The sequence below is a fragment of the Vipera berus genome (assembly GCF_964194415.1).
Source record: "Vipera berus genome assembly, chromosome: 1".
Classification (NCBI taxonomy): domain Eukaryota; kingdom Metazoa; phylum Chordata; class Lepidosauria; order Squamata; family Viperidae; genus Vipera; species Vipera berus.
Window position 1 is genome coordinate 267,734,880 of NC_138202.1, and position 25,892 is coordinate 267,760,771.

The 25,892-nt window shown below is 42.3% G+C and overlaps 1 protein-coding gene across 2 annotated transcripts in view; it reads left to right on the plus strand.

Moving 5' to 3' along the window:
* Positions 1 to 25,892, plus strand: part of PDE7B (phosphodiesterase 7B) — a 155,961-nt gene that overhangs the window by 115,945 nt on the left and 14,124 nt on the right. For both annotated transcript variants that reach the window (XM_081327086.1, XM_081327087.1), the window contains 6 exons: positions 1,993 to 2,144; positions 6,719 to 6,782; positions 9,173 to 9,268; positions 18,549 to 18,649; positions 22,864 to 22,995; positions 24,630 to 24,721. In XM_081327086.1, the coding sequence (XP_081183212.1) occupies positions 1,993 to 2,144; positions 6,719 to 6,782; positions 9,173 to 9,268; positions 18,549 to 18,649; positions 22,864 to 22,995; positions 24,630 to 24,721 (637 nt within the window). The remainder of the gene's footprint in view (positions 1 to 1,992; positions 2,145 to 6,718; positions 6,783 to 9,172; positions 9,269 to 18,548; positions 18,650 to 22,863; positions 22,996 to 24,629; positions 24,722 to 25,892) is intronic.

The window sequence follows — 25,892 nt, forward strand, 5'->3', positions numbered from 1 at the left end:
GACTAGATGACCCTTCCAACTTATTATTATTATTATTAGTAGTAGTAGTAGTATTAGTATTAGTATTATTAGTATTTTGTACGTGTAGCTCTGGATCTGGATATTGAGTAATCAAGTCAGATTGATTATCCACTTTAATGTTCTCTATGAAATAAAACATTCTTTTCTGTTATTTGCTCCCAAACAACAATTTGGGAAATGCTATACTTTAATGTAGGGACGCGGTGGCTCAGTGGGTTAGGACGCTGAGCTTGTCGATCAGAAGGTCGGCAGTTTGGCGGGTCGAATCCTGAGTGCCGCGTAACAGAGTGAGTGCCTGTTACTCATCCCAGCTTCGACCAACCTAGCAGTTCAAAAGCACGTAAAAATGCAAGTAGAAAAATAGGGACCACTACGGTGGGAAGGTAACAGCGTTCCGTGCACCTTTGGCATCTAGTCATGCCGGCCACATGACCATGGAGATGTCCTCGGACAAGCGCTGGCTCTTTGGCTTTGAAACAGAGATGAGCACCGGCCCCTAGAGTTGGAAATGACTAGCACACATGTGCGAGGGAAACTTTACCTTTACCTTTACCTTATACTTCAATATCGGTACGCCTTAGATAAGTATTACTAAAGAGTGTGGAAAATATTAAAAAGGGACACAATAAGGTTTAATTTGAAATCTCTGTGTTAGGTACTCTATGTTACTGTCCAAAGATGAATTTTTAAAAATGAACAAGTTTTGCTCTTAGAATATAACAGTCATTTTAAGGAAGCTGTGCAGAGATATGTTAGCAAGATAAATAAAGTTGATTTTTATCTTTTAGATTTACAATGTAGAAAGCAAACACTATAGATCTGCCAGTAAGAGCAAAGAAACAGTAGAACAGAGGTTCATCTAAAATTTCCTTGACATTAAATGCAGGGATAAAATATTGTAGATTGTAATCATGTTTTGTTTCTTAACTGAAATATGAAGACGCACTAACGGCTACCAGGTGCAAAAATCCAGATGACCACCAGATGAAAGCAAAGGGATGTGTGTAGGAAATTCTAATTTTTGTGCCATCCAGCAGGCAATCCAGATCAGACAACTCTAACACATTTAAATAATTCTCTTTACTCCTATATCTGTTTAGGCCAAAGCTGGCTATAGACATTTTGGCACTCTAGGCAAAGTCATATCCTGGCGTCTCTTATGATTTGACTCATTGTCTGAGTTTGCTAAGAATTTCAAAATGATGTCCTTTTGTTTCTTGTTCCTTTGACATTTGGAGATTTATAGTTGTGATTTTCAACCTCGGATCATATACATTCTAAATAATTTTAAATACATCATTGCCCCTTATTATATGTCAGCAACTCTGTGAAATTATATTAAATCCTTGACCAAGCACACTGACTCACAGGGTGCACCATTAACGCTTTTCACTTTTTTGTGTATGTTTCAGAAATCTTTTCAATTTTGATGCTCCCTAATATTTGATGCCCCTATCTCAGTGCCTAATGAGCCTTAGCCTACAGGCAGTCCTGGTTTAGGATGTAGAAAACAACAGACCAGTAATATTTTGATTCTTCCTAGTTTTGACAATTTATCACACTTTTCTCTTTGGGAAAGCAGAATGTGATGGTAGTATCTTACTTTTTGTAATTAGGGAAAAGAAGAGCATAATTATCCCAAAGGTGCTTTTTCATGAGGCAACTGGACTTTCTTTTTTCTCTTTGAAGACCATGCAAAAAGTTTCTTCAGCTCTGACTGGATGGTGGGGAAGAGCTGAAGAAGCTTCTTGGATGAGAAGCAAAACATCTTCAAAGAGGAAAAAAAGTCCAGTTGCCTCGTGAAAAAGCACCTTTGGGACAACCATGACCTGGATGACTGAGACTTTCCATAGACAAAGAGCATAATTAGATTATTCAGGAATTTTAAAAATAGCTAACCAATGTTTGGCTTTTGTGGGGTTGTTGTTCATTACTTTAGTGAAGATCTTCTGTCCCCATTTTTTCCCATAGATACCATTTACTCAGGAGAAATTGGAACAAAGAAAAAGGTTAAGAGACTATTAAGTTTTCAGAAATACTTCCATGCATCCAGGCTATTCCGTGGAATCATCCCACAAGCTTCGCTGTACTTACTGGATGAAGACTACCTTGGTCAAGCAAGGGTAAAAAGCAATCTATTCTTTCAAGTTCGGTCCTTATAATCAAGCTGCATTTGGATTCTCATTCCTAATTTAACCATAATTTGATTGATTGATTGATTGATGTCCTGTCTTTATTATTTTTATGAATAACTCAAGGCAGCAAACATACCTAATACTCCTTCCTCCTATTTTCCCAACAACAACCCTGTGAGGTGGGCTGGACCGAGAGAAACTAAATGGCACAAAGTCACACACCCAGCTTTCACGCCTAGAGCTCATGGTCCCCCAGTTTCTATCCTGGTGCCTTAATCATTAGACCAAATTGGGAATGATGACAAGCTTCCTGGTATGTTTGAATGAAAATGGGAACAGAGAATCATGACCTAAGCTTACAAAAACTGAGTCGTGTGCCAAGAAGTCACAGTTAGGATTTGATTATCTGAATCGGGCCGCTGTGATGAATAAAGCTGTATTAATTTCATCCGTTTGCCATGTAGGCAAGTTTGTTTCTAAGGCAAGCTAGCTTAAAGAAGTTGACAGGAAAAAAATAATACTGTAGAGAATGATCTTGTGCATGTCAACTCAGAAGTCTGTCTTGTTGAACTCTTAATATATAGGTATGGAATTGTAGCTTTCATCTTTAGCAGCACCATATCCAAGTAAAACTATTGCAGGATGAATTCAAACCTTTCAGTCAATCCCCTTTATCTATTTTAACTGGTTTAGATGCAGGTAATTCTTGTCTTACAGGCATTCATTTAGTGCCCGTTCAAAGTTACAACAGCACTGGAAAAAAGTGATTTATAAGTGGTTTTCACACTTACAGCCTCTGCAGCATCCCTATGGTCACGTGATCAAAATTCAGGTGCTTGGTGACTGGCATGTATTCATGACAGTTGCACTGTCCCTGGGTCATGTGATCACCATTTGTAAGCTTCCCAGCTGGCTTCCGACAAGCAAAGTCAATGGGGGAAGCCAGTTTCGCTTAACGACTGCATGATTCACTTAGCAACTGCAGTGATTCCTTTAACAGTTGTGGCAAAAAAGGTTACAATATGGGGCAAAACTCACTTAATTGCCTTACAAGGTCAAAAATCGAGGACTACCTGTATCATGGAACTTAACATTTCAGTAACATTTACTTTAACAAACTCAGAGAGAACCTAAAAAAGATTCCATGGATGAAAATCCTAAAGGGGAAAACAACTCAAGAAGCGTGGGAAACTCTGAAAAATGTGATCATAAAAGCCCAGACCAGCACAATACCACTGAAAAAGAAAAACAAGAAATTCAAGAAGAAACCAGCATGGCTGCACAAAGATCTCTCTGACAAACTGAAAGACAAAAAGGAGAAATACAAAAAATGGAAAGAGGGTCACATAAGTAAGGCCGATTATCAACAGACAGCCAGAACATGAAAAGAGGAAGTCAGGAAAGCAAAGGCTCAGAACGAACAAAGACTTGCAACAGAAATCAAGGATAATGAAAAAAGTTTCTTCCAACATATTAACAAGAAGAAAAAAGTCAAGGAAACTGTAGGTCCACTAAAAAGAGAAGCTGGCAAGAAAATAACAGGCAACAGGGAGAAAGCAGAGCTGCTTAACTCATACTTTGCATCAGTCTTCACACAAAAAGAAACTATAGCCCAACATACACAAAAAAAACACTGCCAAAGACAAACTAGAAACAAAAATTAAAATAAGCAAGAAAATGGTAAGAGAACACCTATCCAACCTTGATGAGTATAAGTCACTGGGACCCGACAGATTACATCGCAGAGTTCTGAAGGAGCTGGCAGGTGTTATCTCAGAACCATTACACCACATCTTTCATAAATCCTGGAGCTCTGGGGAAGTACATGAGGATTGGAAAAGAGCTGATGTACTTCCCATCTTCAAAAAAGGGAAAAAAACAGACCCAGGAAACCACAGACCAATCAGTTTACATCAATACCTAGAAAGATCCTAGATAATCGAAAACAGATCTGTGAACAACTAGAAGCAAACAAAGTTATAACTAGTAGTAGACTTGGTAAGCTAGAAAAAGGTGAAATAGACAACATCACCACCAGATGGATCTGTAGCTGTCTGGCAAACCGTACTCAACGAGTAGTCCTCAATGGCACTACATCCACATAGAGAGCAGTAAGCAGTGGGGTACCACAAGGTTCTGTCTTATGCCCAGTACTCTTCAATATCTTCATAAATGACTTAGATGAGGGAATTGAAGGGGAATTCATCAAATTTACAGATGACGCCAAATTGACAGGAGTAGCCAAGACTCCAGAAGACAAACTCATGATCCAAAAAGATCTTGACAGACTTGAACAATGGGCCCTATCCAACAAAATGAGTGTCAATGTGGAGAAAAGTAAAGTTTTATATTTAGGCAGGAAAAATCAAAGGTTCAAGTACAGATTGGGTGAGACCTGGCTCAAAAACATAACTGTGAGAGTGGCCTTGGAGTCTAATGGACAATCACTTGACTATGAGCCAGCAGTGTGCAGCAGCAACCAAAAAAGCTAATACAGTCCTGGGTTGTATAAACAGAGGCATAGAATCAAGATCACACAAAGTATTAGTACTGCTTTGTAAAACCCTAATAAGACCAGACCTGGAATACTGCACCCAATTTTGGTCATCATATCACAAAAAAGATGTTGAGAGGTTGGAAAAAATTCAGAGAGGAGCAACTAAGATGATCAAAGGCCTGGAGACTAAACATACGAAGAACGGCTGAGGGACTTGGGTTTCGGTAGTCTAAAGAAAAGAAGAAATAGGGGAGACATAATAGCAGTATTCCAGTATTTGAAGGGCTGCCACAAAGAAGAGGGGGTCATGTTATTCACCAAAGCACCAGAGGGAAGGATGAGAAACAATGGTTGGAAATTAGAAGCAACCTGGAATTAAGGAGAAACTTCCTGACAGGACAATTAACCAGTGGAACAGCTTGCTTCCAGAAATCATGGGCGCTCCATCACTGGAGATTTTTAAGAAGAGACTAGACAGTCACTTGTGTGAGATGGTATACGTTCTCCTGCTTAAACAGGGGGCTGGACTAGAAGACCTCTGAGGTCCCTTCCAGCTCTCTTCTATTCTTCTTCTTAAATATTGATGCCTAGTAGTCCCATGCTTTTGGTACTGTCCATGGGGTTTTCATGGCAAAGATGGGTTGCCATTTCCTTCTCCAGTCCGTGGGATTGCGGTGGATCGGACACGACTTCACAACTAACAACAACAACAAGTCCCTTGCTGACATTAATACTAGATGACCTTATCTGTAAATCCAGGATAGATTCAGGAATTAGTTGATGAGACCACAGTGTCAGGGTTCATAACAATGCAACATGAAAATAATGTATTGTTGCTGATGTATGTCTTCTTGGGATCAGGCTTTTGAACTGTCTCTTTAATAGCTATTATAAACCAGCCAGAGGTTCGAGTGATATGGCATACTGATAATTACATATATTTTGATTAAGTAACAGAACTTGAGTATAAACCATGATTTACAAATCAGAATGGCTGATGCTAAACCAAACCAAATAAATCTAGTCCTCAACTTACAAGCAATAGTTAGCGACCGTTTGACATTTACAATGGCATTAGAAAAAAGTGAATTGCAATCGGTCCTTGCACTTATAAGCACTGCAGCATCCTCATAGTCATATGATCAGAATTCAGGCACTCAGCAACCAACCTGCATTTACTATGTTTGCAGTGTCCAGGGGTCACGTGATCACCATTTGCAACCTTCCCGGCCAGCTTTTGACAAGCAAGGTCAATGGGAGAGGCCAGATTTGCTTAATGACCACGATTTACTTAACAACTATAGTGATTCGCTTAACAACTATGGCAAAAAAAACTTGTGAAATTGGGTGCAACTCATTTAACAGCCACCTTACTTAGCCATGGAGATTCTGGTCCCAAATGTAGTCATAAGTTGAGGACTTTCTGCAACCCATTTTATAACTCAGCTCAATGTGTAAAATCCTGTTTTATTTTTATGCCAGATTTCCTTCCCCAGTTCCCCCTTTTTCAAACATTTGTGGATTGTTGTCTCCATCACACAAATGTAGGCATTTTAAGTTAGCTCAGGCATTAACTAAAATTTACATTATTCATTCTTAAATAAGGGATTAGGCATCTCAATGGTTATCGTCCTATGTGATCTCTGTTTTATGCCCCAGAATCTCCCTAAATAAAATGTGTAAAGCTTTCAGAAAAGTTGGGACTTTTAATGGCAAGACATTGCCAAATGAAGACATAAAAGGGGAAATTGCTTCGGTTCTTACGTGATGTCATAACATGATCACATTCCTCTGTCTATGCAGATTCGGGGCGGGTAGGGGAATGAAACTCCTATGTAATTTCATGCTGTGCAGCTGCCATATTTAAATACTTAAACTGGGATAAATCACCTTTATTGCAAGTATAAAACTTGATTTGATTTCCAGGATAGCTCTAATTCTAGATGAGACTTTCTTTGTGCAATTGTTGCATTCTATTTTAAGGATTCTGCTCATTTTAATAGAAAGCGCTTTACATTTAAGTTGGAACATACAATTATTCTGCATTTTATCTTTCTGTTTCCAGCATATGTTATCCAAGGTGGGAATGTGGGATTTTGACATTTTCCTGTTCGACCGCTTGACAAATGGTAAGATACAAAGAAACAGCACAAAATGCTATTTCATTAAATGTATGTCCAATAGTGATGTTTCATGTTTTCACTGATTGAACTCAAAAGTTGTTCCTTCAACCTTAAAGCTTGTTTTGTTGAAACTTGTCTTCTTACACAACTTGAAGCTTAAATGAACAGGATAGAAAGTTACAAAAATGCCTTTTTACAGCTGCGATTGTCATATCCTATGCTGGAATCTACTTTATGAAGAATGGTGCCTTTAGAGAAACATCTTGGCTATTGTTGGTTCAAAGGTACCAACTCTGTAACTGTGGACAAAAAAGAAATAAAAGGAAAAGGAAAGGAAAGAAATTGTCCACAAGATATCAAAAGTCTGTAGAGATTTGTGCAAGTTCACAGCACGTGCATGTTGCTTCTTGTTCTCATTGACACTTTTAGTCTTCTCCCTTCCTGGTTCAGTATATGCCAGACCTCACTCCTTTATCACCCAGATGCTGCTAAAACAACTGTCCTATCTTGCTGCTACTGATAGTCCTTGTTATTTTTAAAGCAAAACAAACAAAATCCAACAACTGCTTTCTTAGTAATTTGTGTAACTGTAGATATAACTTTAAAATTACCCGGTTAGAGTCAGCCTTAGACTATGATGTCAGGAGGAAGACTGGGGCCAGAATTTTTCCCCCAGACTTCTTCAGTGGTACATGTCCCCAGCCCTGCCAAAAAAAAAAGTCCTGTAAAATTCAGGGTGACAATTATCCCTTCAAGGTCAAGGTCAAGGTTCCCCCGCACATGTGTGCTAGTCGTTTCCAACTCTAGGGGCCGGTACTCATCTCCGTTTCAAAGCCGAAGAGCCAGCGCTTGTCCGAGGACGTCTCCGTGGTCATGTGGCCGGCAAGACTTACTTTTGCTCAAAGTATCCTAGATGAAGGTTGTTGTTGTTTTTTAACTTTCAAAATGCATTGCACTGCCCATAATGGTACAAGATTCTTTTTTGCAGCTCAGCCTTTGGTGTGAATTCTGGCTTTCATTCAAAATGCACCCTACTGTCTTTTCCTCTTAAGGAGAAATGCAATAATAACAGATATATTGCACAAAAGATAGCTTGCTGATTGTAGCCGGTACAGTGAACAGTGCCTGAATAGCACCATGGGCTTAGTCAGTCTGTTGTTTCTTGAGAGCAAAAAATTAATCTTAATGCATACCCAGAATCTTCTGCCAATACTTGGAAAGTCCATGAAGTATAGGCAGTCTTCAGCAAAGAGTAAGTGTGAAAAGAATAGGATATTTGGACATCACTGAAAACTCCTGGACATGTTCTTCCAATATACAGGTCATTCTTGACTTACAACCATTCCTTTAGTGAACTGTTTAATGTTATAATGGCATTGAAAAAGTGATTTAGTACTGGTCCCCACACTTAGGACCACCACAGCATCCCCACAGTCAAGTGATCAAAATTTGGGCTTATGACCAGTCCTCACCTTTATGACCATCGCAGCATCCCCAGTCACGTGATCTTAATTTGGTCACTTGGCAACCAGCATGTATTTATGAGAGTCACTGGGTCCCGATTTCATGTAATCACCATTTACGACCTTCCCCGCCAGCTTCCAACAAGCAAAGTCAATGGGGCAGGGACCCAGATTCACTCCAGTGATTCTCTTAACAACATAGCAAAAAAGGTTGCAACATCAGAAGCAACTCAGTTAATACCCACCTTGTTTAACCACAGAAATTTGGTCCTGATTGCGATTGTAAATTGAGGACTACCTATATTCATCTGTCTGCGTGGCAAATATAAGAAATACCCTTATTTCATATCTGAAGATGGCCTAGTACAGGGGTCAGCAACCTGAAACAGTGAAAGAGCCACTCGGAACCGGTTCCCTCAGAAAAGGAAAAACTGGGAGCCGCAAAAAATGTGTGTGCATGCGCGTACATGCACGCATGCGCAGAACAGGGTTTGACTGAAGAGTGGAGCCAAGGCGAGATATGCACCTACCCTGCATATTTGAACTGATTGGTTAAACTTGTTTAGTCCCACTTTTTTTTTTTGGACTGCACACGGCAGAGGACTGGGAGCTCCGGAGCCGCGGGTTGCAGACCTTTTGGCCTAGTACTACTAGAAAGTGGGTAGAAGGATTAAAACATCCCTAGTAAAATAAAATTAAAATAATACTATCTTGACATAGTTGCAAGCCCTCCAGATGTTCTGGAAATGCCTTTAACTGCCATGCTAGCTAGGAATTTGTCTTGTCCCAATCAACTTAGGCCTCTACTTGTTTAGGTAATCAAAAACTACCAGGAAGATTTCCAGAGTTACAGAACCTGCATTCTATCTACTTTATGGTATAGTACCAAATGCAAGTAACTGATATGTGTTTTTTTTTTTGTTGTTCTTTCAGGAAACAGCCTGGTAACCTTGTTGTGCCACCTCTTTAATATACATGGGCTTATTCATCATTTCCAGTTAGATATGGTTACATTATACAGATTTTTAGGTAAGCACATCCTTCCATTACCTGTGAATGTTGATGCTATCTCTTTAAATACCTTAGGCTCAGAATCTCTGAAGTTAGGTGTGGACAACCTAGGAAGGCAGAGATTTCTGCATCCCATCTTCTCAATTTCTTTTGATGACCCCTGTGTTGTGATTCAGGGTCAGCCTGTGGGTTCGGCAGTTGGATCGGACGACTCAGAGGAGGAGGGGGGGGTGTTGAAGACCTTGCTGAGGGGGTTGAAGATCTTGCTGATGAGAGCCCTCAGCCAGGCCCCTCCCACTTGGTCACCACGGAGACCCAGCTGTGTGAGCCTGACAGCGTGGATGAAGATGACCCACAGCTGGCCCTGTTCAAGGACGCCCGACGCAGGAGGCAGTCAATTAGGAGTAAACAGAGGAAGGCAATGGGGCTTCTCAGAAGGAGGCAGAGAGAAGCCACGCCCTGAACTCTATATAAGGGGAATGTGTGGGGAGGGCTGGTTTGCTGAAGGCAACCGCTTGGATAGTTCGTGTTTCTTAAAGCTCCTGTTTCTTGGTTCGTGTCGTTTGTTTTTGTAGCTATAAATTTGGCAGGCGTCATCCCAGCCTCTTGCCGTTTGTAAAGGGGTTGTCCCTGCCTTTTCTGCAGGGCCGGTAGCAGGCTGGTACAGAACAGTTTGCCTTCAGCCTCCCACCCCTTACTAATATTATGGAGCAGCTACGTGCTGAGAATGCCCAGCTCACCCAGCAACTCACTTTGCTGGCAGCTCAGGTGGCTCAACTGCAAGCTCAGGTTCATGCTGCACCCCCACCATCACCCCCACCCAGGAGAAAATGCCAAGTTGCAATGCCGGATAAATTTACTGGCAATCCAGAACTGTTTCCTGCTTTCCTGGGACAATGCCAGCTCTTTATCAGCGTGAGAGCAGCTGATTTCCCCACTGACCGGGATAAGGTGGGGTTTGTGTTAAGCCTTCTTTCGGGTGATGCAGCTCGTTGGGGCACGCCTCTGCTGGCTCAACCTAGCCCATTGTTGGGCAACTTTGTGGGGTTTTGTGATCATATGCGTCTGATGTATGAGGACCCTATTAAGACGCAGACTGCTACTCAACGCCTGAAAGCTCTGAGGCAGGGTCAACGCCCCCTACAGGGCTATATCAGCGATTTTCGGCTGCTTAGCCAGGATTCCGCCTGGAATGAGGCTGCGCTTGTGGATGCCTTCCAGGATGGATTGTTGGAGGAGATGTTGGATGAGCTGGCCCGTGTGGATATTCCCTCAGACCTGAATGGGCTGATCCATCTCTGCCTGCGGATCGATGCTCGGTTGCAGCAGCGAAGGAGTCGCCAGGCCACCCCACAGACCCCTGCAGCCCCTGTTGTGCTTGAGCCCCCAGTTCAAAGGGAGGAGCCAATGGAGCTGGGTGCCGCCAGGTCTCGTCTATCGGTGACTGAAATGAACAGACGACGATTGGGGGCGGTTGTGTTTTTACTGTGGGGACCCTGGGCATTTGGCTGCTTTTTGCCCAAAGAAGCGACAGCGGGCATCAGTGACCGAGTCTGCCCCAAAAAAGTCCCCTACTTTTCTGTCGGGAAACGCCCCGAGCCCGATCTAGATGGTGTGATAGATTGGGCGTCCCACAACAACACTGAGCGACGTCTTTCCGATGCTGCCTGTGGACCTCCACGGCATCTGATTTTGGAGGCACGTCTGATCCTTCCTGGCAAGCCAGAGGGGATTCCAGTCCATGCCTTAATTGACTCTGGGACCACCACAAATTTTATGGACTCAGCATTTGTGGCCAAATGGGCTGTTCCCCAGTGCCCGGTGGATCCGCCCATGTTAGTGGAGACTATCGATGGTCGAGTGCTCCTGTCTGGGCCAATTATGGCCGCCACGCAACCATTATGTATGGCCATCAGTTCCCATGTGGAGGCCATCCAGTTCTATATCACCTCAGATCTGCACTTCCCCGTGGTCTTGGGACTGGCGTGGCTCCGGGCGCATGACCCACAGATCTATTGGTCACAGAACTTGGTCACCTTCCCAAGCTTGCAGTGCGTGGACCACTCCCGCCATATCTGTGCCGGCCAGGTGGAGGGTTCCCCATGGGTTTCCTTGCCTCCCGAACTGTCCGACTTTGCTGATGTGTTCAGCGAGACAGAGGCGGATCAATTACCCCCGCACAGGCCCTATGACTGCCCCATTGATTTAGTCCCTGATGCGCCTCTCCCAGTGGGGCGTTTGTATTCCATGTCGGACCCCGAGTTGGCTGCATTGCGGGACTTTCTGGAGAAGAATTTGGCTCGCGGTTTCATCCGGCCCTCGTCCTCGCCAGTGTCTGCACCCGTGCTCTTCATCAAAAAGAAGTCGGGCGAATTGCGGCTTTGCTGCGATTATAGGAAACTCAACGCCATCACGGTGCACAATCGTTACCCGCTGCCCCTCATCCCCGAACTCTTGGACCGACTCCGGGAGGCTAGGATTTTCACGAAACTGGACCTGCGTGGAGCTTACAACCTCGTCAGGGTTCGGCCGGGTGATGAGTGGAAGACGGCGTTTGGTACTCGCTATGGACATTTTGAGTATACGGTGATGCCGTTTGGCCTGACCAACGCCCCCGCTGTGTTTCAGCATTTCATGAATGACATTTTCCAGGATTTGTTGGATCAGTTTGTCGTGATCTACTTGGATGACATCCTGATCTACTCCCCGTCGCGTGAGGTGCACCATCAGCATCTCCATCAGGTCCTGCAGCGCCTCCGAGAACATCGGCTGTTTGCCAAGTTGGAGAAGTGCCAGTTCTACCGGGTGACCATCGATTTCCTGGGTCACCGCATTTCTCCTGAGGGCATCACCATGGAGCCGAGTAAGGTTGAGTCTTTGCAGAGTTGGCAACCCCCGCATCGCGTGAAGGATGTTCAGCGACTTCTTGGGTTCGCCAACTATTACCGAACTTTCATCCCTGGGTTTGCTGCCTTGACAGCCCCCCTCACCCGGCTCCTGCAGAAGAAGACTCGGTTCCAGTGGAACGCTCCAGAACAACAGGCTTTCCAGACTTTGAAGGAAGCCTTCATGAAGGAGCCCATCTTGAAGCATCCTGACCCGCAACGGCCGTTTGTTGTGGAGGCGGACGCCTCCGACATTGCCATTGGGGCGGTGTTACTCCAGGCAATGACGCCCAGCGGTACCCTCTTCCCTTGCGCGTACCATTCACGAAAGCTGAACCCTTCGGAGCGCAATTATACAATCTGGGAGAAGGAGCTGCTGGCCATCAAAGCGGCGTTTGAGGCCTGGAGGCATCATCTGGAGGGAGCGCGGCATCAAATCGAGGTCCGGACGGACCATAAGAATTTGGAAAGCCTGCAGACCGCTCAGAATTTGAACCAACGCCAGATCCGGTGGTCTCTTTTCTTTGCGAGGTTTGACTTCCGGGTTCGGTACATACCTAGCGGGCACAATCAAAGAGTGGATGCTCTGTCCAGGAAGCCCGAATATTCCCGAGTGGAAGACAAGCTTCTGCGCAGGACAGTTATCCCCGTCGAGTCTTTTGCTGCGGTGTGGGAGCCGGTTGATATATGGGCTCGGATCCGGGAGGCACAGCAGCAGGAGGTGTGGGTGGCTCAGTGGAAGGAGGAGTTGGGGCCAGATTCTCCTTGGACAGTCACGGATGGACTCTTGTATTATTGTGACCGGTTCTACGTTCCGGGAGGGCCACTCAGGGGACTCATCCTCAGCCAGTGTCACGATAACCCGGCGGCGGGGCATTTTGGCCTGTTCAAGACCCTGAACCTGGTCTCCCATACCTTCTGGTGGCCCCGAGTCCGACACGACGTCCAGTCCTATGTTACCTCCTGCATCCCATGCAGGCAGGCCAAGTCAGCGACAGGGGCCCCGCCTGGATTATTGCAGCCTTTGCCGACACCCAAAAGACCCTGGGGGGCTGTGTCCATGGACTTTCTGACGGATTTACCCCCATCCTCTGGTTTTACAACAGTGTATGTGGTGGTGGACATGCTGACCAAGATGGCGCACTTCATCCCCTGTCGCGGCTTACCGTCAGCCCGCGCCACTAGTCGTATGTTCATTCAGCAGGTGTTTCGGCTGCACGGCCTCCCTGATAGAGTCATCTCTGATAGGGGGGCCCAGTTTACAGCCCGCTTCTGGCAGGAGTTGATGCATGCGTTGGATATCAAGATTTGCCTCTCGTCCGCGCATCATCCTCAAACTGATGGGGGAACCGAGAAGGTCATCGGTATCCTGGAACAATATCTGCGCTGCTACGTCAATCTGCAGCAAAACAATTGGGTGGACTATCTGGCCATAGCTGAGTTTGCATTTAACAATTCGCAGCACACCTCCACACAGATGACACCGTTCTTGGCCAATGTGGGATATCACCCCCGGTTTTTCCCCCTTTCTCCCGTGGACTCACCGGAGCCGGCAGCGAACGACTTCATGGCAGAGTTACAGGCGATCCATCGATTGGTGCGACATCAGTTAGAGAAGGCCAAGGCCGATTACAAAAGGTTTGCTGATCGGTCAAAACGGGATACGCCTCCACTATCGGTGGGAGATCAGGTCTGGTTGTCCACCAGGAACACGGTCAACACGGCCGATGAAAAAGTTAGATCACCGATATTTAGGACCGTTCCCAGTCGAGGCTGTCATCAATCCGGTCGCCTATCGCTTAACTCTGCCACGTTCCCTGCGCGTGCACCCAGTCTTTCATCGGTCTCTGTTGGTCCCCGAGCAACCGGCCTGTCCACTCCGACGAGCGGAACCTCCCCCATCAGGACCTTGTGATGGAGGCAGCACCCCCGAGTACGAAGTCGCCAGCATCAGGGATTCCCGTTGGCTGAAAGGTTGTTTCCAGTACCTAATTGAATGGAAAGGTTACGGACCAGAGGACTTCACCTGGGAAGACGCGACCGCCGTTCATGCCCCTGCGTTGGTGACCGCTTTTCATGAACAATTTCCATCCCGACCGCATCCAGATCGGCAGACCCGGGGGAAGGGCCCTGCGGTGCGGGATAGTGTTGTGATTCAGGGTCAGCCTGTGGGTTCGGCAGTTGGGTCGGACGACTCAGAGGAGGAGGAGGGGGGTGTTGAAGAGCTTGCTGAGGGGGTTGAAGATCTTGCTGATGAGAGCCCTCAGCCAGGCCCCTCCCACTTGGTCACCACGGAGACCCAGCTGTGTGAGCCTGACAGCGTGGATGAAGATGACCCACAGCTGGCCTTGTTCTAGGACGCCCGTCGCAGGAGGCAGTCAATTAGGAGTAAACAGAGGAAGGCAGTGGGGCTTCTTGGAAGGAGGCAGAGAGAAGCCACGCCCTGAACTCTATATAAGGGGAATGTGTGGGGAGGGCTGGTTTGCTGAAGGCAACCGCTTGGATAGTTCGTGTTTCTTAAAGCTCCTGTTTCTTGGTTCGTGTCTTGTTTGTTTTTGTAGCTATAAATTTGGCAGGCGTCATCCCAGCCTCTTGCCGTTTGTAAAGGGGTTGTCCCTGCCTTTTCTGCAGGGCTGGTAGCAGGCTGGTACAGAACACCCTGGAGCTATTTGGTACAAATGGTAGGGATGTCAATGGATGAAACACACATTATGATGCCAGAATGTGGACCTTAACTTTTCATATTTGCTTGGGGTTTGCATCATGATCCCACCGTACATATTTCATTGTCTCCTTTTACCCTGCTATCTGACTTTCTCCACTTGACCTGGTTTGTCAAATTAGCCATTTCAAACTGAACAAGACTATCTCAACCCAAACTGAACATAGGGCTCAATCTCCCATCTCCCAAGCTACAAGGTAACCTTTTCTTTTTATGTCATTCTGTCATTAATTTTGATTTCTCCTCATCCCCAATCCACAGCTACAGTTATCTTTAGTTACTTTGGTTTCAAAGTGATTTCCTTCTTTTCCCGATATTTTTTAAAATGGATATGAATTAGCACATTTCAGTGTTGGTTGATAATGTGGTCAAGAATAAGAGCTGCCCTGCTTCTACTATCTACTTGACCTTTATATTATATTTATATACCACTGAATCTGCCAACAATTCATGGCAGTTTAGATTGATAATTAAAACATTCATTCTACAATGACAACTAAAACATCTCTAGTAAAAAACCTAAAATTAAAATAAGGGTATCTTGACATAGTTGCAATAATTGGATGGAACAATATCAATCCATCCAATAAAAAGCATAATAAAAATAAATGTTGTATAGGCTCTTGCAGGCACAAGCTGATTTAAAGTGGGAAAGTTCTCTGGAAAGAGAATTGATTTTTTTAAAAATCCCATTTATATCTCACCCTTCTCCGAAGACTCAGGGCGGCTTACAATCTAAAGCACAAATCAATGTGCTTAGCAATAGCCTGCTTATTAGGGCTTTTTGGGGGCCCCAAAGCGGCATTATTACAAAGTCAGCTTATTGCCCCCAACAATCTGGGTCCTCATTTTACCTACCTCGGAAGGATGGAAGGCTGAGTCAACCTTGAGCCTGGTGGGACTCGAACCTGCACTAATTGCAGGCAGCTGGTGTTACTTAAGGAGGCATTAGCCCACTGCTCCACCAAGGCTTTATCTTGGTGGAGTACATTACAGATTTTTATCTGGTTCTATCTCTGTTGGGTACATTACAGATTTTATTTTTCTTATGTGGGAAAAGGTTTATAAAATACATTCTTCTTAAATGCCAAGTTAGTGTGACAGTTTATTTATCACTTCCCTGCGAAGTGAAATTGAACAACTACTTGGCACAATCAAAGCTTAGTAGCAAGGTGGTAGAATTCTCACTTCTGTTGCTAACAGGAGTCAAAAGGGCAAAAGAACCTTGGTGCCAGTCTTTCAGCTGAAATGTGACTATTACAGGACTAGGAAACCCAAATAGTTTAAGAAGTCTAAAAGTACTAGACTGAAAAAGTAAAAACCCAAACCAAGTGTGTGGTCTTTTCTTTGCCTCACTACAGGAATGATTTTGCCATGTATCCATTTAAAACAATCTTCCTGTAGTCATTTAGATTAATTTATAAACCTATAAAGGAACCATTTCAACATCCAATTGAATGAGGGATGAACATTTGTTTGTCTATTGATTACTTTGTTAACAAGGTTTGTCTACTAATTATTTCATTATCAAGGTATTCCCAGATATCCCGGATAATGTATGTTCTGTTAAGGGTAGCCACTACCTCCCTAAGTTATTGCTACCACTGTCAAACTGCTTTTACTCTTTTTCCTAATGTTTACCTATAACCTGCCTTCCCATAATTGAGAATGATTATTCTTGTCCTACAGTCCACGAAGATTGAGAATAAGTCTTAGCTATCTTCTTTGTGACACTGCTTTTTTTAATCTCTTCTTTCAGGACTCCCATTCCAATTTCTGATTCGTTTTGATAATGATAATGATAAAGTTGGAAGGGACCTTGGAGGTCATCTAGTCTAACCCCCTGCTCAGGCAGGAAACCCTATACCATTTCAGACAAATGGCTGTCCAGTCTCTTCTTAAAAACTTCCAGTGTTGGAGCATTCACAGCTTCTGGAAGCAAGTCATTCCAATGATTTATTATTCTAACAGTCAGGAAATTTCTCCTTAGTTCTAGGTTGCTTTTCTCCTTGATTAGTTTCCATTTGTTGCTTCTTGTCCTGCCCTCAGGTGCTTTGGAGAATAGCTTGACTCCCTCTTCTTTGTGCCAACCCCTGAGATATTGGAGCACTGCTATTATGTCACCCCTAGTGACATTTTTTCTGAAGTCTTGTTCAGGTCTGGTGCCCAGAAGGTTTGACCAATGCAGGTTTCTTCTCATAATATACCAATAGTGGTATATTTCAGAGCTGAACCCTAAATATGGAAAGAAGCTCTTGGAAGATAGAATTAGAGTGAGTTGTAGGGGAAACCTCACAGGGCACACTGCTATTTCCTGTTAGCCCAGAACAATTGTGTAGGAGGTGAATATATGCTCAACATATAAGGGCGTGCTTTTTGTACAAACAATACACCATCTCGTACTCAGATTCAACATGAATCCTGTTGAAATTAATCATGAATCATGCTGAAACCAGTCAAGGACAGAACCAACCTAAAACTTAGGCGAAATTAGACAGAACAATTATATCACTAGAACGACTTGCTCCCAGAAGTAGTGGGTGCTCCAATACTGGAGGTGAATGGAGAATCTAAGTCAACCAGGTCATAGTTGTCCCAAAGATCCTTTTTCACGAGGCAACTGGACTTTCTTGTTTTTCTTTGAAGATGTTTCACTTCTCATCCAAGAAGCTTCTTCAGCTTCTTGGATGAGAAGCAAAAAGTCTTCAAAGAAAGACAAGAAAGTCCAGTTGCCTCGTGAAAAAGGGTCTTTGGTTCAAGCCTCTTCAGCTTCTTGGATGAGAAGCGAAATATCTTCAAAGAAAAACAAGAAAGTGCAGTTGCCTCATGAAAAAGCATCTTTGGTTCAATGCTGGAGCCTTTTAAGAAGAGATTTTACAACCATTTATCTGAAATGGCATAATGTCTTCTGCTTGAGCAGAGAGCTGGGCTAGAAGATCTCCAAGGTCCCTTCCAAAACTTGTTATTCTGTTTTTCATGTGAATACAGGTATTAAGGGAATATTATGCAAAAGTCTGAGTAATATCAGGACCTTAGGAAAGAAAGTTTATGCTTTTCCAAAAGTGTGATTTTATAGTTCAGGGTACATATCTTTTTACAATAATGGAGGCTTTACTTAATATGCAAAGAACAATTTAGAAAAGAGATTGGTCAGACAATGCTCAGTTTCTGTTTATGACACTGTGACCACAACCATGACTATAATAATGATAGTATAAAAATATAGGTATATTAATTAAATTCACACAGTTGTCATCTAGTTTGCCCCCTTGAAAACTAAATGAAATAGGCAGTATTCCCTTTTCAGAAGAGTAAATCATGTGATTACTATCTGGGTTTGGGAATAAGAGGTACTGCTCAGCTTTAGATCAGGGACCACCTTGATCCATAGAGAAAATCAGCCTTGGATAATAATACCATTGTAGATTTTCCTCCTTTCTTTTTCCTCACAAGTTATTTATTTTTCTTCTGATTTTTATTGCTTTCATTAAAAGCAATAAAAATGGACTTAGAGAAAAATCTTTTCCACAGTATAGATTTTCTGTTTAACCAAAGGAATGACAAACTATTGAAATTTTAGAAAGAGCTCCAGTTTAAATTTTAGCTATCAGCCCAAAGTGTCAAAAGCATTTGAATCATAAAGATACTCAAAAGTTGAGGAAAAAGTTCACTTCTCTTCTGTTACTTCTAGGTATGGTGCAGGAAGATTATCACAGCCAAAACCCGTATCACAATGCTGTCCATGCTGCTGATGTCACGCAAGCTATGCACTGCTACTTAAAAGAGCCCAAGGTAACCACAGAACTTTAGCTGAGAATTTCCATAGACCACAAGGCAATGAACTCATTTTACTGAGAAAACAAAAGTGTACCACAACTGTACTTATGTCAGTAAAAAACCACCAATGAAATCCCCAATGCTCATTCCACCTGAGGTATGGAACATAAAGAACCAAAAAGGATGCAGTCATTCAACCAATCTTAAAAATAGAACTTATCCAGCAGGGTGGCATTACAGGAGGATCAGGATCCAAGAGACAGCCTGGCCTATCAATGTTTTGAAAAATTGTCCAACATCTTATGAGATGGTAAAAAAAAAGTCTTAGAGCTTTTGTGAGAATGCCCCAAAATCTTGAGATCTCATGAAAAATCTGATAAGTTCTCACCCCCAAGTTGTAGAGATGTTAATGGTCTGGTGCAGACTGTGTGGGATTTAGGCATTTCTAAACATTTTTTGGCTCTAAGTAAATTGAGAGAAAGAGTGTTACACTCCAGAAAAACTTGCCAGTGCTTGGTCTGGGCTTCTTTTGACAGTGTTTTGAAAACTTGAAACTAAACAGCATTTCCTGATTTCAGATAAATGAAGTCTGATGTGTTTACGGTTGGAAGTAGATGCTTCCAGATACTTTTTCGCAGAAATGCCAAGAGAAACAAAAGGGAAATGGAATGCGTACAAGCCTAAAATTCATGCCAGTTCATGATCATAATACAGAGTTTAATATTACAGTCAAACTGGGCCATTAAAGTAGATGAATAATGCCAATTCGCATTTGCTGAAAAAGCAAATTGTTGGAGAAAGGCATTAACAGGCTGAAGAGAAAGGAGACATGTTCAACTTCTTTGTACCCAATTAATTCCCGGAAGCCCACTTGTGTTGAGATTTTTTTTCTACTTAACCTGAAGTTCAACATGCTGGGACAGAAACTTTAAAAAACAATTAACAATTAACAGAGACGACCTGCAAGGGGGAAAAAGTCAACCTTGCCTCTATTGATTCTTATTTTTAAATATAGATAAGATAACCTTTATTGTCATTTTTTACTATATACTATTTAATACACACACAAACATACACACACGCACGAACACACAGACTCACACACTATAGTGTGTGTGTATGTATGTGTGTGTGTATGTGTGTGTGTGTGTATATATATATATTATATAGTATATAAAATGTATGTATATATGTATGTATGTATGTATGTATATGTATATGTATATACCTATACCTATACCTATACTTATACATACACACACACACACACACACAATAGTGGCAAATATCTGTAGCTCGGGTATAGAATGAGGGTGAAGGTTCGTTCTCTGAGCTTGGCGGTTGGGAAGCTTGTGATGGGTCTTGTGATTGAGAGGTGACATCAGATCAGAGTCATTGGAAGTTGAACTGCTGGTGGGAGGGGGAGGCTTGCATGGGTTGGTTGAGGGTTGGTGCTGTCTGTGGTTGGCTGTGCATTTGATTTGTACTCTGAGGGGTTTATAAACTGGTTGTAGGTCAGTGTGTCTGTTGATGGAATTGCTTGTGGAGTGCCAGCCTTCGATGTACTCACAAGCGTAGGGGGGGGGGTGATAGTGTGGACGATGATTTTAGTGTTGCTCCAATTGAACTGATGTTGTTTGGTGTCGGTCTGGGTAGAGATTAAGGATTTGGGATCATGGTGTTTGGCTGCCAGCCAGTGTTCGTGGATCATGGTTTTTAATTGATGTGATGTTTGTCCCACGTGGAATTGGTTGCAATCATTACAGTTGATGTTGCAGATTACATTGTTTTTTCCATCCTTCTGTCAAAGACAAGATATCCTAACCCTAATCAAGTATACTTTTTAAAATTACTAATATTCTTCTCCTGAGATATCAGTGGCTACATAAAATATCTGAAACATTCAGATATTTTTATACTATACAGCTGCTTGCAACTTAGACCCAATCTTTAGTCCTTTTCACTGACAGCTGAAAGATAATACAGTCTACAGGTCAGATGTAGATGAAAAGGCCCGGAAAATATTTTTTTGTATTTATTCCCAACAAAACTGAAAAAAGCTGCAATGGTTCTGGAAAAATGTTATTTTTTTCACAAATTATTCAATTCCCTTTGACCCCCTTATCTGTTCTGCGTATATAGCTGCTTTTTTATGCACATAGTACAAATTCAACACTTTTTTCAATGAAAATTATAAATCAAAATGCTACTTTCTAGCTCCAAAAAAACCAAACTGAACTTTATAGAATATTTGCCAGAGTTAAAATAGCATTGCTTGTTTCCGAAAGTTACACACCGTATCTGGTCTAAGACTCTGATTTATTTACTTGAATTTATTATTCTCCCAACTCCAGTAGACATTGGGGGACATACAAAGTTAGAAAAAAAACATTAAAAAACATCAAATCAGACTGATACCCTAGACCAGGGGTAGGCAACCTCGGCTCTTTTATGACTCATGGACTTCAACTCCCAGAATTTCTGAGTAGCATAGCTGACTCAGGAATTCTGGGAGTTGAAGTCCATGAGTCATAAAAGAGCCAAGGTTGCCTACCCTTTCCCTAGACTAAAATAAACCTATGAGCAATGAAATCAAACAAAAGAAAACAAGGGCCACCCTAGGCAAATAATGAACTTAATGGTGTTTAAGGCCCTACATGGCATGGGTCCGGAGTACCTTAGGGAGCACCTGCTGCCGGTATCAACTTCCCTCCACCCTGTGCGCTCCCACAGAGAGGGCCTCCTCAGGGTGCCACCAATCAGAGAATGTCGATTGGTGGCCCCCAGGGGGAGGTCCTTCTCTGTGGGCCCCCCGGAGCTATGGAATCGGTTGCCGGTTGAGCTCCAGATGGCGCCCGACCTTCGCTCCTTCCGTCGCGATCTGAAGACACATTTATTTGAACAATCCCTGATGGGGGATGGGTTGGGTTTTTATGGTCATTTTGAATATCTGTATTTACTGTTTTTAGTTGGGCATATGTTTAATTTTCTTTTAACTTTTGTATTTTTGTTTTTTATATATATCTGCCCTGTTCACCACCCTGAGTCCTTCGGGAGAAGGGCGGTATATAAATAAAATTATTATTATTATTATTATTAACTTCAACCCTAAGCCAGGTTTTCAGAGCTTTCTGGAACCTTATTTTTAATCTTAACCTTATTCTTAACCTTATTTTTTATTTTTATTTTCATTGCTTTACTATTGCTATGATTACATTTTAATCATTTTTTTCCATTTTACTTTTGTAAGCCACCCAAGGCAAGATGGGTGGCAAACAATTTAACTAAAAAACAAACCAACCTCAGGAGAGATGACCCTTGCTGACTTTATCTCCGAATGGAAGGCCTCTGTTCCAGAGGATAGAGCGTTTCCCCGGAAAATGGGGTTTTTTGTTTTTGGTGGTCTTCTTTAGAAACCAAAAGTGGTTTTTTTCTTCCCTTAGATTGGCTATAACTCGGTATCCTAGAGATGTCCCCAGGAGGAAGAGAAGGGGGAGGGGAGGAGTGGATAGGAAAAAAAAACTCAGGAAGGTAAATGTGACTATGTGATTGAAGAATCATGTATAATGCACCAAAAAGGGGGTTTTGATTGTATAGTTGTGGCTGCCTCCAGATCTTTCTGATGGGCTCTGCAGGGTTCTTTAATTATTCACTCATTTTGTGCACCATTATGTTTGTATCAGTTGCGGCATCAAAGTTCCTGCTAAAATTATACTGGTATTATTCATCTCTCCACCAGGCATTCCAAAAAAAAAAAAGATATTGACTTTCATATCCCTATTTAATAGTTGCTTTGAAAAATGGCAACTCGCTTATTTTGTTCAAATAATTTGATATTGCTAAAATTGAATAATAAGGCGTGATGGTATAAAGTGGAAAACATTATAGTTTCCTGGGTCTGCTGAAAAATGAGTTTGCAAAGGGCCATGATGGTTGCTTGGTTTTGGATTAACGTGATATGTTAATTCAGCTATTGTGCTTTATAAATTATGGCCAACTAGAATAGAAACAAGCCATAGCTTAGTGTGATGAGGGAACCTGTAATTTAAGAACCAACATTAATGAGTTAATATTGTGTGTGAACTAGGTGCAATATGTTATTCAACAATACTTGAATAAAGTTTAACTCAGTGCATGAGATTACGATGTATTGCAAGTGTAATATGTAAAAATACATATTATAAAAATACAGTCACCTTTAACTCTGAACCCCTTTTTACGTGCTCCAGCTTGCTAATTTTCTCACCCCTCTGGATGTTATGCTTGGATTACTGGCTGCTGCAGCACATGATGTAGATCATCCAGGAGTCAACCAGCCATTTTTGATAAAAACAAAACACCATCTTGCAAGTTTATATCAGGTGAGAATGACTCTTGGCATGTAGTAAATGCTTTTTTGTTGTTGTTTTTTAAAAAATCACCTTTGTTATGACCGTACAATATTAAAGGTTGCGGTCACTTCTTTTTACCATGGCCACCTCAACCTTTCAATTATTCCAGAGCTATTTTCAAGAGATAAACCAAGAAACATGGGAAGCAGTCATCCATGCCTGCAGAAACCATCCACATAACTCATTTACTCTCCATATATATATATATATGGACGGTATTTGTGGCGAACAGAACATTCTAAAATTCTACTTTTATTCCTATTCTTATGAGATGAAACAGGAGCTTTATAATTCTACAGTGATGTGGAAAAAAAGTGCAGAATATGACAAGGAGGAAGATTGTGCCTCTTAAAAAAAAGGTTAATAGCCGTAAAGAGAGGCTTGAAGAATTCCAGCGCCATACATAGGTACTCCCTTTGCTATGTACTGTGAACTAAGGGAAAAAATGGCACAAAACTGCTTAATGTCACAGTTCATTTTGAGTTTCAAGCTCAGACTTCCCGTTCAAAATTTTCAGAAATTAAATTTAGAGGCAGACACGGAACACCAATTTCAAGTATATATTGGAACAAACATACATTTAATAGCCTAAAATCGGGAAGAAAAATAATGCCAAAGATTACATAAATTCTCTTGGCTAAAGAATTATACTAGCACAGGCCATTATGTATAATTTAATAGTTTTTTAACAGTTCTCCACCCAAATGGCCTCTGGATTCTAAATAGAAATTATAAGGGAAGTAATCCAACACGTGTTATCTGGCCAGACCTAAATCTCTGTTGTCCATCATTTAGTAATACATTTACTTATTGAATTTCTAGACAATATTTTCTCCAAGCAAGTCTCCTTCCTGCCCCACAAATACATGTTTGTCTTCACAACAATTCATGAAGTAGGCTTGGACTATGAGATAATGTCTGGTAACCTTACTGAGGGATCTCCACAGTTGGGGTTGGAATTTGGATGTCCCCAGGCCCTCCAGCTATCCCGGCATATGACACTGATAGAATTTACTTGCCTTTCAGTTGTAAAATACACCCAAGAAACTCAGTCAATAGGTGTGAATAACAGAATCCCAGTTTTATAATTAGCTCATTACAGAAATGGGAGAACAAGAGCTGCATACCCTTTTTTAAAAGCTTGAGGCCCCTCCGTCCCCCTTGTTTTTCCTTTCCTTCTCTGAGATGTCAGCTATACAACAATTCAGACTGTCCTTGTACCCAGAGATAAAGAAACAGACAGGGCCACAAGTACCAAGGCTAGTACAGAATGATGCTGAGATTATCTTGTGACAAGCTCATCTTTCTCTATCAGTTTCAACAAGGCACAGCCAAATGCTAGGCATACAGTTGGGATGATCTAAGGCCTGGCTGCAAAGTCTTTGAAATGTCAGGGCTTATCGGAAGAAGTGAAGAAAAAGGACAGAGAAACATTATTGCCCTGTGAATAAAGGCAAGACTACTGTCGGACAACCTCACTGCCTTACTCAACACCAAATGAAGTTCATACTTTGTCCTTTTTGAAATACACCTGTTCTTTTTATTAAAGTCCCATCCATTTCAATGTGGTGTCCTTTTCAAAAAAATATTTCTCCCTTTTCCAGAATGTTTCTGTATTAGAAAACCATCACTGGAGATCTACAATAGGCATGCTTCGAGAATCAAGGCTCCTTGCACATCTGCCGAAAGAAGAGAGGTGAGCATTGTAATCTGGGAAATGGGCTGATCTCATGTGGATTCTCAAATGTTTTTGCAATGTGCTATATAGGATGAACAGGTGGGCAAACGAGTGGTGAGTTTTGATTTTGCCTGGCCTGATTTGGGAGTCTATCTAGAGCAGGGGTAGGCAACCTCGGCTCTTTTATGACTCATGGACTTCAACTGCCAGAATTCCTGAGCCAGCATGGCTGGCTCAGGAATTCTGGGAGTTGAAGTCCATGAGTCATAAAAGAGCCGAGGTTGCCTACCCCAGATCTAGAGCCATGATGGTTCAGTGGTTAGAATGCAGTATTGCAGGCTGACTCACTGCTCACTCCCAGGAGTTCAATCCTTACTGGCTCAAGGTTGACTCAGCCTTCCATCCTTCCAAAATCAGTAAAATGAGGACCTAAATTGTTGGGGCAATATGCTGACTTTGTAAACTGCTTAGAGAGGGCTGTAAAGTACTATGAAGCAGTATATAAGTGCTGTTTATCTACCTACCTATTCATTTGCCCTAGATTCAAAAATCCTAGACTCAAAATTTTCCAAAAGATCCACATTTGTGTATATAGTACAGTTTGTAATCCCTATGTGATCTGTGTGAATGTGGTAGATATGTTGATGCATGCAAATCTGTGTACAGTATGTGTACATGAATGCTTCCCAATTACATTTATCTGGAAAACAAATAAATTAAAACTTGGAAATTGCCCAATTTGACTAGCATTACTCCGTTGTTCTAAGGCAGTCCCTATAGTACCAATCTTAAACATTTTCTTTCTCCACATTCAAAATCTCTGTGCAGCAATAATTGTGAATTCTCATGGACTGTCAACACATAGTTAAGGCACGTGCATGGAATACTGTTTGGCATCACTCCAGTGTGCTTGCTGCCTCCTTCAAACTGGAAAAAACTATAGAAGGACTCTGGTGAGATTTACACCAGTAATTTGAGAAATGTGTGTTATTGTTAAAAAAAAGATGTAGGTGTTTTAATGAGCTGCAGGGAAGGTGCTACATTCACTTTCTGAAGCATCCTTTTCAATTCCAAAGCATTGCACAGCCCTAGTCGTAAACCCCAGATGAAATGAAGCTCCTTAGGGATGTCCACAAGAGCCTTGGTGGAGCAGTGGGCTAATGCCTCCTTAAGTAACACCAGCTGCCTG